Source organism: Odocoileus virginianus, chromosome 19 (assembly GCF_023699985.2).
Source record: "Odocoileus virginianus isolate 20LAN1187 ecotype Illinois chromosome 19, Ovbor_1.2, whole genome shotgun sequence".
Lineage (NCBI taxonomy): Eukaryota > Metazoa > Chordata > Mammalia > Artiodactyla > Cervidae > Odocoileus > Odocoileus virginianus.
The window spans coordinates 14,667,756-14,686,350 of NC_069692.1; the positions used below are offsets into that span (position 1 = coordinate 14,667,756).

Below are 18,595 nucleotides of genomic sequence, written 5' to 3' on the forward strand. Positions count from 1 at the left end.
GAATTGATGCTTTTGAACTGTGGTGTTGGAGAAGACTCTTGAGAGTCCCTTGGACTACGAGGAGATCAAACCAGTCCATCCTAAAGGAAATCAGTCCTGAATATTCATTGGAAGGGTTGATGTTGAAGCTGAAACTCCAATACTTTGGCCACCTGTTTCGAAGAGCTGACTCATTGGAAAAGACCCTGATGCTGGAAAGTATTGAAGGCCGGAGGAGAAGGGGATGACAGAGGATGAGATGGTTGGATGACATCACTGACTCAATGGATATGAGTCTGAGTAAACTCTGCGAGTTGATGATGGACAGGAAGGCCTGGAGTGCCGCAGTCCATGGGGTTGCAAAGAGTCTGACATGACTGAACGACTGAACTGAACTGAAGGAAAAAACAGAGCTAACAACAACATAGCCACTGATTGAATTAGGAAATAAAACTTTCCCAATGCATTTAAGCCCCCTTTTATATCTCTCCCCAATCAACTTATTCATTAACCTCCAACTGTCTTGTATTTGATTTACCAATGTACCTCTTTTGGGGGGATCTATTATATATATCTCTAAGCAATCTATATTATCAATATCTCTGAAATTTTAAAGTTTGATAAAATATTTCATTAACCATTGTCCTGCAACATGCTCTTCCTTAAAACTTAGCAGTACTAAAAAGGGCTCTCCTTCACTCACAGAGTGAAGACAGGTAAAAGTCCTGTCCTGTGACGTCTCATAGAATCAGAGACAGCTCTAGTGTGACCTTGGTGTTTTCCCAAGAGTACAGACAGCGCAAAAACAGGCTTAGCCCCATGATACTTAAAACAGTTTGAACTTGAGTTTATACATGAAGTTTCCAAGAGAGTGAATTAAAAACTGAAAATTACCATATTAAAAACAATTCATTCTACTTAAGGAAAAATAATTTGTTTTATTGTATAAATGACAATTTCAACAAGAGTATAAATTAGGTACAATCATATAAACTGGAAGATAGGGTGTGTGCGTGCTCAGCTGCATCCCACTCTTTGGGACCCTATGGACTGTAGCCCACCAAGTTCCTCTGTCCATGGAATTTTCAAGCAAGAATACTGGAGCAGGTTGCCATTTCCTACTCCAGGAGAACTTCCTGACCCAGGGATTGAACCTGCATCTCCTGAGTCTCCTGCATTGGCATTGGCAGGCAGGTTCTTTACCACTGAGCCACCTAGGAAGTCCTGGAAGATAGGGTACTTACATTCAAACATCATTCTAGTAATGGGCAATTTAAATACATTCGATATAATAAAAATTGTTACATTTTTGCATCATAAAAAAGCAAAGACAGGAATTATTCCTGCCCACTCAGTAACTCACAAAGATTTGCATAACAATTTCCACAAACTGATCTCAGAAGCAGAGCATCATTTCATTATCAAAGGGAAAACTGAAATATTACAGACTGCGCTTCATATGATATTGTTTCAAGCAATCTGTATAAGAAATAACATCAAGATTCATAATTGCACAAATCTGAAAGATCTTACATTTTCCCTGACAAATTACACTGCTATCGTAACTCACAAAGAAGTATTTGTAGTATTTTATGAACTGTTTACTCTCTTGTTTTGCAAATTGTTTAGCTAACTTATACAAACTTTTTGGCTGCAAATCTTCAATGTCATAGGCCTGGGTCAGGTTATACTCCACCTTCCAATTGGATTCTCCCTTTAGATTAGCATCTGTCAGGTTCAAGTAATACTGCAGCATATCCTATAGTTAAAAAATAGTTAAAAAGAGTAATGAAGTCTGGTTCATATTTTGGCATATAACATACCGCATAGCAAGTAGAGTTCTTATTAGGATTTATGTGACCTTATTAATTTTAAAGTGTAGTCATTTTAAAAACTGAGAATCGCTTTTAAAGGAAAAAGAGTCCCGATAGAAAACTTTATATTGTTTTGTTCATGTAAAATATAATGAAAGAACATAATAGAAAATAATCCAACTATACAGAGAGATATACAGAATAAAAAGCCTTCAGTTCATACACCTCAGAAGTAACCCCTGCTAACAACTGTCTATAATCAGTTATATGTAGCAGGTGGCTTGTACAAGCCCACAAACGCTGACTGTCAAATTTTCAGGAAACTTGCAAGTTAGTTTATATCATTATGGCAGCTTGCAATTGGCCATTTTTGGAGTATTTATGCCACGGAAATTGGCAAACACTACAAAATAAAGCACCTTCCGCACCCCAGTGAGCCAGCTACTAAACGTTTACCAGCACCCCAGGGTATGTGTGCTGTTCCAGACTGTATGTACAAAAGAAATATAGGTATTTAATTTCTTTTTACTATCTTTTTCATTTCTTCATAAAATGAAATCAAACTATTTTGCACTTTAAAAAATGACATAGTATTATAGCAAGTACATCTTTCTATGTCAATATACACACGTACACATGAATTTCAGATCTAAAAACAGGCAACTAATAGTTGTAAAAAATTTCTTTTGGACTATTCTTATCAGTCAATTGTTGTATTATCTTTCTTAATTTAATGCTTATGGATTAAAACCAGATTTCTCTTGCACTATTGTTTTTTGTAAAAACATGCTCCAGGGAATAATAGAACTATTGCTGACTAAATTTACCTAGGAGAAAAATACAGTTACATCAGTAGAGACTTTAACTGAGAAATTCTTTTCAAATTACATATTTGTTGAAAGGGACAGTATTCATCAACTAAATGCCTACCCTTTTGAAGCTGAATTGATATAAAAGTTTGCTGACATTCAAAACAAAAAAGAAGACATCTTGAGATTTCAACATAAAGTACAACTTATAGTAGCTGTGATGAAAACTACACAGACATGCAAAAATATGAAGTCAATTCTAAAAGTTAAACCAACTTACCATTAATTTGTAATCACGAGGATCATACTGAAATAGTCTGACACCAGGGTTGTTGGTCAGTTTCTCTAAAATACTTCTCACTGGAGTTACAGCAGGAGCCACGAACAAAGAATTTACTGGATTTCCTGGACAAAACATATGTACATAAATATATGTATTTTTAACAGTTGAGCTTAATAATGTTAAAAATACAAAAAGTTTCAGATTAAGAAGTTAACAGTTGTAACAGTCAAATAATGCATGATGCTTGATGGATCCTGATTTGAAACAACAGTAAAGAGACACTTTTAAGAAAATAGGGAAAGTTTTAAAAAAAGAAAATAGGGAAAGTTTTAAAAAAAGAAAATAGGGAAAGTTTTATTATGAAGATATTGAAAGAATTAATGTTGGTTCTGTTAGTTAAGTTAATGGAATTATGATTATGTTGTTATCCAAATATTTTAGCAATGTGTGAAGCATGTAGTGTTGAAATACATTTAATGTTTGACATTTACTTTCAAATACCTCAAAAAAATTATTGATAAAACAAATCATGATAGATATTTGAATATAAGTGATAGTATACAGAGGTTCTCTCTGCTTTTATATATGTTTGAAATTTTTTATAATAAAAATATCCAACTTATTACAAGTACACACACATGAAAAATACAAAGCTAGTTTTTTGTACTCTACCTATGACAATATTCCAATAATTATGTAATAAGAATTTGATTAAAGTGTCACCATGTTTTATATCTATTATAGAACTAAATCTCTTTCTGAGTATAAAAGCTATCAAAGGCTGAAAAATGGTCATTTTTACCAAGCCCAGTCATCCTAGATGAAAAAGGCAAAACATTTTTAAAATGTTCTCCAATTACTGAAATATATATATATATATATATATATATATATATTGATTTTTATCCTGGCTGACTACTAAAAAATCAAAACTTTTATTTTGTTAACTCTCAGTTTTCCACCCTCATACAGAAATTAACTTTAAGACTAAATAATCATTGTTTTATTTAATGCAACTGCTCCTTCTGGTTTTTTTTTTTTTAATGCTGAGTAGATGACCATGTTGGTAACCACTTAAAAGTTAAGAGCTTAATGTATTTTACTTTAAACCACAGTAAACTGTGCTTTGCTCTTTAAATTTTAAGGAAAACTAATCATAGCAAAAGAAACTTGAGGACTTCCCTGGTGGCCCAGCGGTTAAGAATCCACCCACCTGCAAACACAAGGGACACAGGTTCGATCTCTGGTGCAGGAAGATCCCACATTAACTGTGTGCCACAACTGCTGAAGCCCGCACACCCCAGGGCCTGTCCTCCCCAACAAGAGAAGCCACAGCAACGAGAAGCATGCACACCGCTAGAGAGTGGCCCCCACCATCCACAACGAGAGAAAGCCCACAGGCGGCAACAAAGACTCAGCGCGGTCAAAATAAATTTTTTTTTAAAGTATGGCAAAAACCACCACAATACTGTAATTAGCCTCCAATTAAAAATAAATGAATTTTAAAAAAAAAGAAAGAAAAACTTGAGTCTCACAGGTATAACAAAAGCAGTGCTTCTCTAAACTTTCAGATCTAAAAGAATATTTGAGTGAGCTGAAGGTTTCAGAGACTTTTGGGTCAACAGCGATCAAATGGTGATGGCTTTGGGAAGTTAATAAGAAGTCCAGCAGTTGGACTAGATATAGCCCTACATACTGTAGGACTATATATATATTCACTAAAGGTAAGTGAGAAAAAGCTAGTGCTGGCAAGTAGATTTAGTAAACTTTAAATTTACTGGATCAGTAAAAGTTAATATTCACTATTTTGCAGAGCAAAATACATACAAATATAACATTCTATTACCTTTTTTATCTGAAAGAACCATAATACTATCTCTGTGAGTATGTCCATAAAATTGTCCTGCAATGATGTCACTGTATTTTCTAAAAATGTCTATCAGTTTCTCATTATGGTATTTTCTGATGGCTGTGATGTAGCTTGTAGAAGGCAGATACCCCACTGGAACATGAGCTATGATGTACACCTGGAGAGAGAAACACAAGCAGGACTGATGGGACTCTTTCTGCACATTTATCATAACAAAGAGACATTTAGATACCAAGACTGAAAGTACATTAATTAAATTTTAGAAAACAAATATACCATCTCTCCTACTCATTTATCAAAAGGAGAAATTATGAAACTATTAATAGTCTTACATTTATACTTGTCTATTTAAACTGCATGGTTTATGATATAATAGTCTTCCCAGGTGGCGCTAGTGGTAAAGAACCCACCTGCCAATGTAGGAGACATGAGAGACGTGGGTTTGATCCCTGAGTTGGGAAGATCCCCTGGACATTATGATATTAGGTAACTGTGACCATGCTGCAGTCCGTGGGGTCACAAAGAGTTGGACACGACTGAGTGACTGAGCTGAACTGAACTGTGACCTTGCTCAAAAATAATTTTTAATATCTATCAAGCCTTAGAGCAAAATAAAACAAAACTAGCATCAACAACAGAGCAAATCATAAACTGTTTCATGCAAGAACATCTTTAAGTTTTAATACTTTTATTAATACCTGACCCCTTGCAAGTCTAATAAATTCACAAGTGTAACCCTCTGTTCACCCCCAGTGATGTTGGTCTATGGCATCTACCTTCTCTTTATTTTGCTGAGAGATGTTCAGTGTATTTTCTAGCCATTCAAATTGATTTGCTGGATCAGTTTCATTTAGGGTCATGGAATTTAGGCCATAGTATAAGTTTGTGTTGAGACTGATGATCCGAAGTTTTGGATTATTTGAAACTTTCTGTGTATAAAAGCCACCTATAAAAACAAATTTTGAACACATTCTATTAATAAAATAATATACAGATACGTAGACACTGTGAAAGCAAAAATCTTAATTAAGGTTTACAATCCATTTTGGAAGGTTATACTTATTTCTCATTGCTTTGTTTGTACTTAAATAGGCTTATCATTGGATAAGAATCAGATTTAACAAACACTTACTGAAAACCTACTCTGTGTCAAGTCCAGTGCTGCTACTTCCACAAACTGAGGTCACAACAGTTGTGTTTAACATTCTTATGAAAAGATAACTAGGCAATGAGGTACTGATTTTTATCAACGAACAGTTAAGAAATCAACGTCTACTTTTGTATGTTTGGGGACTTACGGTAAGAGATACTGTGAAATCTAAAATCTAAAGAATGAGAACACACGTGGATCTTGCCAGAGAACACTGAAGAAGCAATAGCAGATAAATCAAAGCTGCTAGATTCTCAGGTGAGATGGGGCTTAAACGCATAACCCCACTCACACCTGTGAACCAGTGGTGAGAGAACACCGCCGTCATGGCACTTTCAGAGTGAGCCACTGGGACCTCAGCCCACTCGCCATCCATGCTGCTCCTTGGCTTTCAAACATGCTCAGGCCTCTAGGAAAACTGGGCACAGAGACTCCTCAGAACTGGCACACCCAAGCAAACACTAAATATCTAAGTCTAAACAATATTAACTGAATAAAAACAGAGACAAAACAAGGCTGAGTAAACCTTTCACTTACCTTTCTTTAAAGTAGTAATAGCTTCTTCAGTCAGCCATGGTTTCCAGAGGTCTGCTACCGCATTGTACACTTTGCTGGAGACTACAGGCAGCTGATCCTGGCCACAAACAACATAATCCAACATTGAAACTCTGAAGATACATGGATGAATTAATTTAAACATGACTTGAGCGATTACTACTATAGGAGGCACCTGGAGATGCAGGAATACTAGATATACTTAAGTTTTCAAGGAATTTATGGCTTTGTTGGGGAGATGGAGGACAAAATGCAACCAGTCATCTATAAGACAACACGCTAGGAACCATGGCAAGGATCCTGTGAGTGGAGAAACAAGAATAATCAAGGCTGGCCTAGACAGTCAGCAGGGAGAGTGAGAAGAGCATTTGAACCAGACCTTGAAGAATGATTTCATCAGGTTGACAAGAAAGGGAATCAAAGCAAAAACAATGGCCCAGACACCAACACGGTGCTGTATACAGAAAAAAAAACCTTGTTCTGGCATAACTGGAGTACAAAATGGATGTGTGAGTGTGCTCACTAGACATTGGAGGCAAGTTTGCCCCTGAAAACGTAAGTTCTGGTGTAGCATGCCCAGGAAGTGGGGAAAACGTCATGATTTCAGAATTAAACAAAGTCCTCTGAAATGTTAACACTAGTATAAAGCATTTTAACTTCTTGAAAGAAGACTTATAACCACATGTTTTTGATTTGAAATCTCTTTATGTCAACCCTGAATATTCATTGGAAACACTGATGTTGAAGCTGAAGCTCTAATACTCTGGCCACCTGATGCGAAGAGCAGACTCACTGGAAAAGACCCTGATGCTGCGAAAGATTGAAGCCGAAACGAGAAGAGAGTGGCAGAGAATGAGATAAACAGCATCACTGACTCAATGGGATGAATTTGAGCTAACTCTGGGAGGTAGTGAAGGACAGGGAAGCCTGGCGTGCTGCAGTCCATGGGGTCGCAAAGAGTCGGACACGGCTTAGTGACTAAACAACAATTCCTTATGTCAGCCTAAATCATATCATTTTGATTTTCTAAATATTATATCTGTAATATACAGTATTTTTATCATCCTACTTCATCATATCATTATTAAAGAACCCTTATGGTGATGTAAGCTCTAGACAAGAAAAATAAAGCTTCAAGAAAATAGATACTGAATAAAAACCCAGAAATCATTTGGGAAATTGAGTGATTATTTCTATTTCCTTTTCAAAAAGTTATACTAAAAAACTGAAGCCATATTCTTCACTTTGTTCATTTCCCTCTGTATATTGGTGACCTAGACCTATTTCTTAAAGGAGTTTCACTGACATCATTAATTAAAATGCTTTACCCTTTTAAAAATGACATTCAAGTCACATTAGTTCCTAATACATATGCCTAATACATGATTAAAATATAAACATATTCAGGGCAAGTTATAAGTAAATGACTTCTTTTAACTGAAACTAATTATTCAAAGTATATTTTCAGTTTGTGTCAGAGATCGGAGTGATCTGTCTGAAAGTTATACAGTGGTTTTGCTCAATCTAAATCCTAATCAAACACTGGTAAGCATCATCATCATAAAAAACCTAACATTTTAGCCATTTGTTTACTTCAGGATGGATGCCAAGATACTGGTATAGTCATGTAGAATCAAAATTATATAAACATTACCCTATACTTTTCTTTCTACTTTAAACATTAGAAATATGAGCACCAGAGGTAAGTGATTTATTCAGGGAGATGCTTGTCAGTTCCAGAGCTAGGTCTAAATTCCAGGTCTTTCTACCATCACTCTGATATCCAATTATCTATTGCACAGTAGGAAGTGGCGCCACCCAAGTTTGGCGGCACCAGCTTCGCCAGTGTAGGAGTACATGAGGATGCTGGTCTGGGCTGCTTCCTGGAGTGGCAATGGGAAGAAATCCTTGGGCTCTCCATATGAATATCTACTTCTGACATAATGGGTGGGAACTTGTATCTGTATGTTTATGTAGCTATGTTTATATGCATGTCTATGGAAGAAATAACACATCCAATTTATTTGTTACTAACATTCACCAGAATTTGATCTCAGATATGAGTAGCCTCTAGGTGAATTTGTTGTGGGGCTTTCGTGTTACAGTTGACATTCCTGAAACTGGGATGGAAGGAAAGGTGGCAGAATAGTAGAAAGAAGATTTTTAGATACAAGATCACAAGCTAGAAAGAGGAAAAAATTAGTTGTTTAAGGTATAAAGGCTGCCCACTCTATCTTAGTTGTACATGTAATAGGATATATTTTAGACTTGGATATCACCTATATCTTTGAATTGTTATAAGATTTGACTTCACAAAAAGAAGACAGAGATAAAAGTAAAATGAAACGAATCCTCAGAGGAGTTAGGAAACACGTGTCCTGTGTCACTGCTTCATGCTACAAAACCACCACTCCACTGACTGAGGGCTTATAATATGCCAGGTAGGAAACTATGCCCATTCCACCGAGCATCCTCAAAACTTTGCAAGGTAAGTATTACCGCTGTTGTTTACAAATGATCAGGGATAATTACATGCATTAGTCAAGTTGCTCAGCTATTAGAAGCAGGACAGGTTTTTAAATTCTAATGAATGTGACACTAAACCCCACAGGTTTTCTATTACAGCAGTCTGTCTGTCACCTAAAGCTCATAAACAACATGTGTAACCTCTGATTCCTGGAGATTGCCCACCTCCAACCCTCTGCTGTGTGGTCTCACATGCAACAGTAACAAAAGTTGACCACTAGTTGAGAGGCTGACTGTCACCAAGACTCACATATCATTCATCTCAAGAATGGAGGCCAGACCCAGGAAGTCACCTAAACTTAAGCTCATACTAAAGTGCAACTTGCAAAGTCACAGTATTTTTTTTTCCATTTATTTTTATTAGTTGGAGGCTAATTACTTTACAACATTGCAGTGGTTTTTGTCATACATTGAAATGAATTAGCCATGGATTTACATGCATTCCCCATCCCGGTCCCCCCTCCCACCTCCTTCTCCACCCGATCCCTAGTCACAGTATTTAGATTAATTAACTAATATAATCAAGACCCTCATTATGCAGTCTTTTGACATGAGATGGAAAAGATATTCTAAACACAAAGCAAAACGTAGACAAAGAAAGGCATGAAAGTAGACATCATGTTCAGGAAATGCTGATATGTTAGTCTGGCAAGAGCCAAGGACCTGTGAAAGGATGTTTGTTTAACTGAACACAAAAGATACAGGATGTGGGCTCTGCCACTAAATGACTGAGCACGTAAATAAGCAACTTAACTGTTCTGGGCCTCAGTTTCCTCATTTATAAACTGAACAGTGGATCTAGACCAAGCATCAGCAAACTTTTTCTGCTGCTGCTGCTAAGTCACTTCAGTCATGTCCGACTCTGCTACCCCATAGATGGCAGCCCACCAGGCTCCCCCATCCATGGGATTCTCCAGGCAAGAACACTGGAGTGGGTTGCCATTTCCTTCTTCAATGCATGAAAGTGAAAAATGAAAGTGAAGTCACTCAGTTGTATCCAACTCTTCGCGACCCCAAGGACTGCCGCCTACTAGGCTCCTCCGTCCATGGGATTTTCCAGGCAAAAATACTAGAGTGGGTTGCCATTGCCTTCTCCAAACTTTTTCTATACAGGGTCATATAATAATACTTTAGGCTTCAGGGTCATATAGTCAATATGGTAACTATTCTCTGCTGTTACAGTATACAAGCAACCACAGGTAAAACAGAAAGAATAGCCAGGGCTGTGTCCCAATAAAACTTTTATTTACAAAATCAACTGTCAGGCCACATCTGGACTGGTTTGTCAAGTCCTGCAACAGTCTCTAAGATCTCTTGACTCTGAACAAATGTAAGATTCTGCACTGCTATAGCAGATCTCTGTTATCGGAACTGCAATCCAACTGCTATGCACAGGCTGTTTATTAAAACAGCCACTCTAATAGAGGTTGAAGCCTAGGTTGTATCAGACATTAAAAATATTCTGAACACACTCTCTGCCTTGAATTATATTTTGAACATGGACTTCCCTTCTTGGTTCTTATAATAATTCTCTATGCTTTTGTTTTTAATCACAATCCAGCTTAGATCAGAGTATGAGCAGCTTAGTATGCTTAATAGAAATTCTAAAACATGTAAACATTTGTCAACAATAACCTCTTTAGGCTAGCCTGAACATGGAAATTAAAATGAACAAAATAATTTTAAAAAAAACTGAGGAAGAATAAGAAGGAAATCACAAATTAATAACCTATGAACTAAGTAATCTGCTTCCAAAACCCCACTATGGACATAACTTTTTATGAACTATTAAGAGTCAGTTTTAAGTCCCCAAACCATGTGTCCTGCCTTCCTTGATGGTTAGTGTTAAGAGCACACTCTACCTCCACGTGCCCTCCCCTGCCCGTGCTCTATTATCAACCAGTTGCAAAACTTTGACACTACTGATGGGAAAAATCCTTGAAGCATTTCCAGAAGTTGTGGTCAAATTTACCTGTGGCCAATAGTCATGATTACCCAGTGCAGGGAAAACCTGGAGATTTGGAAAGAGATGCTGGAGAGTGGTTGTAATATTAGCAATCACATTTATGACTTTGTCTGTTGAGAGTTCATGCACTGGAACGTGAGGTGGGCTATCCCTGAAAAGAACAGAATCATAGAAAACAAAATCAATTTCTATAAAAAGTCACTATATATACTATATATATATATATATATACATACTATGCTATGTGTATATATATATATATACTATGTATATATATATATATATATATATATATATACACACTATGTATATATACTAAAAAAATATATATACAGGACAAAAAGTCCTGTATAAAGCTTTGCTATATTGTCATTGGCAAATTCTACCATAAATCAACAGATGATAAAGAGTTGATCAACTACTCTACACTTACTTTTGTTCCACTGAGAACCCTAAAGAAAAAGAAAACTTGTGAAATACAAAAGATAAACTGAAAATGTCGGCCTATTTCACTGCCTGACTGAAGATTTATAAGAGGGAAAAATGCTTAGTAATTAAAAGCACAGACTCCAGGGCCAAAAGTGCCAGGTTTGCCCTCTTATAGCTGTGAGCACTTGGACAAGTTACTTAGATGCTCAGTGCCTTAATTTTCTTATCTGTAAAATGGGAAGAATAATAACAATATCTATTGTGAAGATTAAATGAGTTACAATGTATAAGTTAAAATAAAGCCATGATCATTATTGCGGGTACAGGAAATACAGACCTCTTCATTCTGTCATGATGAATAGAATTAGTTAATTACACCACCAGAAGATCATGTTTGTAAAATCACTATCATGGGTTAATTCCCATTGCTGACTTTTGTTTTTTGATTATTTAGTCAAGACTTATTATCACATTAATAAACATTTCAAGACAATGACACAAAAAGCTATTTATAAACTCATCTCTTAGTTAATATGGACATATTTCTAGAGGATATTTTCTAAATAAATAAAACTAGGACTTTGAAAGTTTTTCTTATCCCTAATAATTCTGACTTATTTGATCTAGTATTTTTGAAGCCCCAATAATTCTTAAAATGTAAATTAATTTTCTTATGAAATTCAACATCCTAATGAAGCTTAGAACACTGTAGATATATACTTAGTAACTATATGATATTTATATAATCACTCACCCTGTCCATATCATAAAAGATACTTTTTGTCCTGAATTTTTAATAAAATCAAGTGCTGAAAAAATGAGGCGATAAGGAGAATCACACATTACATCTCCAAAAGGACCAGGATCTGAGGCTTTTGCACCTTTGGAGGAAGCACACACTTTTGTGTGGTCACTTGTGATGTGGTAAGTCGGATCTAAGTGGAAGTCCGTCACATGCCAAAACTGCCCTGTTGATGAGAAAACAAGTGGTGTTAAACCTACTTCTCGTTCGGAATTCCCATACAAATATTTACAGTAAGACGAAATAGGTGTTCCATCCTGCATTAGAGGAAAGCCTGAGCAATTTAAATATCCATGTGCTGAGTAACTCAGTAGTCCTGTCCAACTTTTTGTGAACCCAGGGACTACAGCCCTTCTGGTTTGTCTGTCCATGATATTTCTCAGGAAAGAATACTGGAGTAGATTTACACTTCCTTCTCCAGAGGATCTTCCCACCCCAGGGATCAAACCCATGTCACTTGCATCTCCTACATTGGCAGGTGGATTCTTTACTACTAGCGCCACCTGGGAAGCCCAAATATCCATATGCCCTGAAATTAAACACACTCTTTCCCTGTGAGAAATACTGACTCTAAAGATAGTAAAAAGATTTTAGTAGAATTTACTATTCACACACAACAAAATTGATGAAATCAGCGACAGCATGACTACTTAACAATGACTACATAACAAACATAAGTTTGCATAGTGATATACATGGAAACCCCTTTCTGGGAAGTCAATAATAATCCCATATATTGTATTTAATAGCATATCTTCTTCCTTATAGAATTTAATGTTTTAGAAATTATTTTCTTCTTGTAGAAAAATGGGCATAAAAATATGATGTGTTTTGTTAGGGTTACACAGTGAAGAGACTGCAGATGTATGTGTGTATGTTCGTCACTCAGTCCTGTCTGACTCTTTGCCACCCCATGGACTGTAGCCTGCCAGGCTCCTCTGTCCATGGAATTCTCCAGGCAAGAGTACGGAAATGGGTAGCCATTGCCTTCTCCAGGGGATCTTCCTAACCCAGGTATCTGCATCACAGGCAGATTCTTTACTGTCTGAGCCACCACGGAAGAGACTGCAGAACTTGTAACTAATAAATCTTACTCCTAATTTCATATAAAACCTTGCCTCTCCACATTAATGGAAAATGAGTGTGTAATCTAGCTTTCAGCCAAAAATAGCCATTGCTAGAGGTTCTCAAAAGCAATTTAATAGAGGAACATCTTCTATTATACACTGTCTAAAATGTTAATAATATTAAGGGAAGCATTTTTTAAAGAAGATGTTTCCATTTGGGTTTTCAGAGAGAAGCCCAGGAACCATTTAATAGCACCCTTGCTTGGAAATCATCTTGACAAAAATTCTTTCATTGAAGGAAACATTACTACTAATAAGCATAGTAGCAGCTCTCTTTATTAAATATTCACCATATGCTAGATATTGTGGAAACAATTGAAATACACTATGTGATTTCATTCTCAAAACGACTTCTTAAGCAGGCATCCCTGTTTCTATTTTAGAGTTGAGAAATTAATACTGGGTCAATTAGAAAATTTGCTCTAGTATATACATCTTAAGAAACAGGAGAGCCAAAATCTGAACTCCCGTTTTGAAAGGCCCTCAAGTTTGCTTATAATTGATTTACATATAACTTCAGTGATTTTGCTGCTTTCTTAAATACGACCAAAAAATTGTTTTAATATTGAGACTTTTTCACACTTTGAATTTTTAGCTCAATCTGATAATGACTAATTTACAATAGGAAACACATCAGAAGTGACACAGTAGCAACATACCATACCAGAAGCATGGAAAAAATGAGCAGAATACAAAGTTTTATCTATACAAATAATAAAAAGCTAAGTTTGCACCTGAGCAAATACTTGAATAAAACCCAAAGCTGGATAATAAAGTAGAAAATCAAAAGTAATTGGTTTAATGTGGAAAAGGCATATTGTATATATTTAGGATGTTGTTTCTCCATGATGTTGTTACAATAGCACATTTCAAGCCCACAGCTAAGAAGTGGTAGACAAAAAAATCCAGAACAAAGTAGTCATCAAATAGTCTTCATGATCAATTACTTGATATTCAGTCTTCATTTGAAAACTTTTGCCATGAGTAATTTATTTTATTCCATAATGCAGAAAGTACTCCAACTTTTTTCCAGCTTGGACCTACTTTACCCAGCACATAAAGTGGACTGGCAGATAACTCAGAATTATCCTGGACACAGTCGTTCCTTGGGGTATAAATATACACTACATCTCAGTTTTATGTAAATATATATGTTATTCAAAGAATGTTAATCTGTGTAGTGAACTTACAAGCAGAAAAGCACAGTGTTATGGTTAAGAATGGGCGCTCCACAGACTTCCCTGGCAGTCCAGTGGTTAAAACTATATGCTCCCAAAGCAGGGGGCATGGGTTCAAGTCCTGGTTAGGGAACAAAAATCCCACATGCCCTGCCATGTAACCAAAATAAATAAATAATTTTAAAAATAAATATTAAAAATGAATAGGGGCTCCAGAGTTAGACTGCCTGACTTCAAATCCAAGCTCTTCTTCCCAATCTAGTTGTATGATCTCGGCCTGTTTTCATCTGTAAAATGGAAATAATATTATTGTCTACTGAATGAGGGTTAAGTGACTTAGTAGAAATAAAGGCCTGGCATTTGGTAAGCTCAGCATTATATTGTTATTCATTTGTATGTCAAGTTTGCATTTGACACTGAATTTCCTCATTTCCAAGTAGTGGAAATGTATTGAGTACTTACTTTAATACTGTTTCTTATTCTTTACATGTATTTACTGACCATTATTTTCATTTTACAGATAAGTCCAAACCACATATGTCATATGCAACAAAACTAAGATAGCAATTCTGGAAATCTGATTCCAGAGTTGACATTGTTCCTAACAACTGCACACAGTGCCTCACTGTGTTAGTTCACATGAAAAAGTCCTTTCAGAATAAAAAAGTCCTTCCATCTCACTTGGCTCATACAAAATAGATAACAACATACCTACAAGAAATACTGTGTCAAGTAAGGGACATGAAATTACTAATATATTAAATTTTCCAAATAAAAGTTTTGTAAAACAAACCTGGAAACACATTGAAGACATTCATCTGATGTAACCTATTACCTGGATTTATACATCCCAGCATCTAGAATAAGTCTGATCTATGGTAGGTCCCCAATTAAACATTCTTTAATTAGGCACAGGAAGAGTCAGGATTTCCTCAAGATCACATGGTGACTCAGTAACGAAAGCTAAAATGGAACCAGTCTCTCCAGACTTGTAGTCTGGAACTCTTTCCATTACCATGGCACAGCTAGACAGACAAGTAAGGGGTAATTATTTAGATGCACTGAAGGGTGTCTTTAAATAGAAGCCGAGAATGGAGCCCTGACAGGTTCTTAACCTGGGATTTATCAATAGTAAACATCTAGAGACCTCACCTCCTGCCTCTAATGAAATTTACACAAAATACTGTTTGTGTGTGTCTGTGTGTGTCCAAGGCTATAGACCTGGCCTGTGGCAGAGCCCACACTTCAACCCAGATTCTCCGGTTCATAGTCCAACATGCTTTTCACTACTCAATTATCACAGCTTGTTTGGCAAATAGGGAAATCTCACGTGTCTCAGTGGTAAAGAATCCACCTGCAGTGCAGGTGACACAGGTTTGATTCCTGGGTCAGGAAGATCCCTGGAGAAGGAAATAGCAACCCATTCCAGTATTCTTGCCTGAGAAATCCCCTGGACAGAGGAGCCTGGCGGGCTACACACAGTCCATGAGGTCTCAAAGAGTCAAACATGACTTAGTGACTAAATCTTTAAAAAGATTCTCCCAAATGTATATTGGGAGTTTGAACCCTGGTTCCCCCTCTCCCTCCCTCTTCCCCAGGCGACAACTCGGAGTAGCTTCCTTACAGAAACAGGGAGCTGTGGAGATTCACCAGACCACAGAAATCTGTCATGGAGGCCTTCAGCAATCAGACCCTTAAAACCAAAAGGTGAATTGGCCAAGGGCTGGCCTCCGGCAACCTAGGACATTTTATCTCAGAATCCTAAACAGCCACATAATTGAAGAAAAACAGCTTTAATGAAAGCAGAAACCAGCATATGTAAGTATTTGGGGACAATTTTTTGTTACGACTGACAGTTGGGAAACCAGACTGACAGTTCTAGCTTTCAAATGAGTCATGAGCAGCTGAGTCATGAGGACTTGGCTCTTGGACAAACAGAAGGCATGTGAGAAAGTAAAGTGAGAAAGATAAGCAGTCTCAGCAGTCAGCACTGCGCTGTTTCAGAGACAGCTATGCCCAAACCACAAAACATAAAAATAACTCCACCTTGCTCATTTCCCCCTCCTCTAGATAACACAGCCGCCACCACCACCTGTGTGCCGAGTCTGTGTCCAACTCTTTGTGACCCTATGAACTGCAGCCCATCAGGCTCATAGGATTCTCCAGGCAAGAACATTGGAGAGGGTTGCCATGCCCTCCTCCACGGGATCTTCCCAACCCAAGGTTGAACTCTTGTCTCCTACACTGGAAGGCCGATTTTCTACCACTGAACCCCCTGGGAAGCCCAGATAACTGAGCAATTCTATTTGAAAATGCGTCAGGGATGTGGAGATATCCTGACAATGAAGGCTCATATGGCATCATAACATCTTTCATCCAACCTTTACCTATTCAGGACCAGTGGCTCTCAAATTCCAGCATCTACCAGAATCAGCTGGAGGATTTGTTACACGGATGGATGGTTGGGGTTTCAGATCTAGTAGGATTTAGGGGTGACTAAAAACTTGCACTTTTAACCTGTTTAGGTGATTCTGGTGCTCTTGGTCCCAGACCTCACTTTGAGAATCACTTCGGTCCAGGTACTGGGGTAGGCGTGGGGAATGAATAAAATTGCCTCTGTCCTCAGAGAACCCAAGGGCGTCCAGGTAGAGTGAAATGAAGACCCGAGAGTTCTCACGTAGCCTAACGAGTGGGGAGCGCGGTGCCTGCGACCGTGCTGAGGTTGGTGAAGTGGGACAAAAAGGCCACCAAACTTGGCGAGCAGGACGGAATAAACTCCGAGTCCCGGTGAAATGTACACAGCTGAGCGGCTGAAACCGGGCAGCTCCCCCGCCCCACAAGGGCAGACTCGGGGCCCCTGGGAATGAGGGACATCCAGCTCCCAGGTTCTTTTTCCCCTCGAGACACCCAAGGTTTCCCTCCTTTTGCCCGGGAGCAAAACACATCTGGAGACAAAGTGAAAACAACTGCTGGAGCAGCACCCCTGCAGCGCCCCCGCTGTCACCGGCCAGTCCCGATCTCCCCCCGAGCCGAACGGGCACTCCGGGGCCTCCGTCACCCCGCCCTCCCCGCGTCCCGCAGCGGGGGGCGCAGTCCCGGGTCCCGGGCGCCCGGCGCGGGAGCCCCGCTGCGCCCACTCACTGTGCCCGGCTTCGCGCATGCGCTTTGGCCGCGGCTCGCGGGCAGCTCCAGAGCCGAAAAGGATACCGACCACTCACCCACTGCGGGACCAGCGCCAGCGGGAGCCAGAGGCAGTCCGAGGCCCGGGCGGCAGTGCCAGGCGGCCAGCAGGCAACAGACAAGCGCCCCCAGCCGCGCCATGGCGAGTTGCAGCCACGAGTCTGGGAGACTCTTGCTGTCCGGAGACTCCCCGGTTTTTTGGGACCCGGGGGAATCGGGGAGGAGGTGGAAGACCTCTGCGGTTGTTAACGCCCAGCGGTCACGTGCTGGATTCCGATTCCTCAACGAGTAGGTTCTCTAGACCTTCAGCTGCTGTCTAGCGATTACCTGGTTTGTTGTCTCTAAATCGGCGACAGGTCCTGGAAGGAATATGCTGGAGGCAACCCCGCCCAGATCGGGTCCACGAAGTGCCACTTGACCCTAAGTGCATGGGGCTCCTCCTCAGAAGTAATACAGAGAACCTCCAAGTGTCTTGATTTGAACCAGGTCAGCAGAGATTTCCAATACAGTGGATCTGAGTGTGGTCCCTGGAACAGCAGCCTCAGCACTATCTGGGAAGTCTAGTTACATCCCAATAGGCTTGCCCCATTGAGCCACAAACAGGACCTGAAGCCTAGTCTGTGTGTCCAAGTCCTCCACAAGATGCTAAAGTTGAAAGTTGTGGTGACGTTTGAGAACCACTACTCAGAAATACTGGGCTTCCCAGGTGGCACTTGTTGTTTCTCCTTCAGCCGTGCCCGACTCTTTGCGACCCCATGGGGTGCAGCCCACCAGGCTCCTCTGTCCATGATTTTCCAGGCAAGGATACTGGAATGGGTTGCCATTTCTTTCTCCAGAGAATCTTCCCGATCCAGGGATCGGACCCCGATCTCCTGCACTGCAGGCAGATTCCTTACCAACTGAGCTACAAGGGAAGCCTGCCAAATG

The 18,595-nt window shown here is 38.9% G+C and overlaps 1 protein-coding gene across 3 annotated transcripts; it reads right to left on the bottom strand.

The window, feature by feature from the left end:
• Positions 1–897: 897 nt before the first annotated feature.
• On the bottom strand, positions 898–18,113 carry SMPDL3A (sphingomyelin phosphodiesterase acid like 3A). Of its 3 annotated transcripts, none has more exons than XM_020887638.2 (8): positions 17,996–18,113; positions 12,136–12,349; positions 10,959–11,103; positions 6,443–6,539; positions 5,532–5,701; positions 4,732–4,912; positions 2,883–3,007; positions 898–1,738 (listed from the first exon to the last, which is right to left on the bottom strand). In XM_020887638.2, exons 1-8 carry the CDS (start codon positions 18,096–18,098, stop codon positions 1,421–1,423), a joined length of 1,353 nt encoding a protein of 450 aa, XP_020743297.1. In that variant the 5' UTR covers positions 18,099–18,113; the 3' UTR covers positions 898–1,420. The 3 variants fall into 3 exon arrangements, with proteins under 3 accessions (XP_020743297.1, XP_020743296.1, XP_070305984.1); XM_020887637.2 differs by lacking the exon at positions 17,996–18,113 and adding an exon at positions 17,707–17,989; XM_070449883.1 differs by lacking the exon at positions 17,996–18,113 and adding an exon at positions 17,700–17,763.
• Positions 18,114–18,595: the final 482 nt, after the last annotated feature.

Bases quoted from the DNA above. Each gene is read 5' to 3' on its own strand.
- SMPDL3A (XM_020887638.2), bottom strand. From the start codon at position 18,098: ATGCACTTAGGGTCAAGTGGCACTTCGTGGACCCGATCTGGGCGGGGT. The intron at 12,350-17,995 runs GTAATCGCTAGA...TCTCATCAACAG, and splicing joins ATTTAGAGACAACAAACCAG to GGCAGTTTTGGCATGTGACG. The intron at 3,008-4,731 runs GTAATAGAATGT...TGTTTTGTCCAG, and splicing joins GGTTCTTTCAGATAAAAAAG to GAAATCCAGTAAATTCTTTG.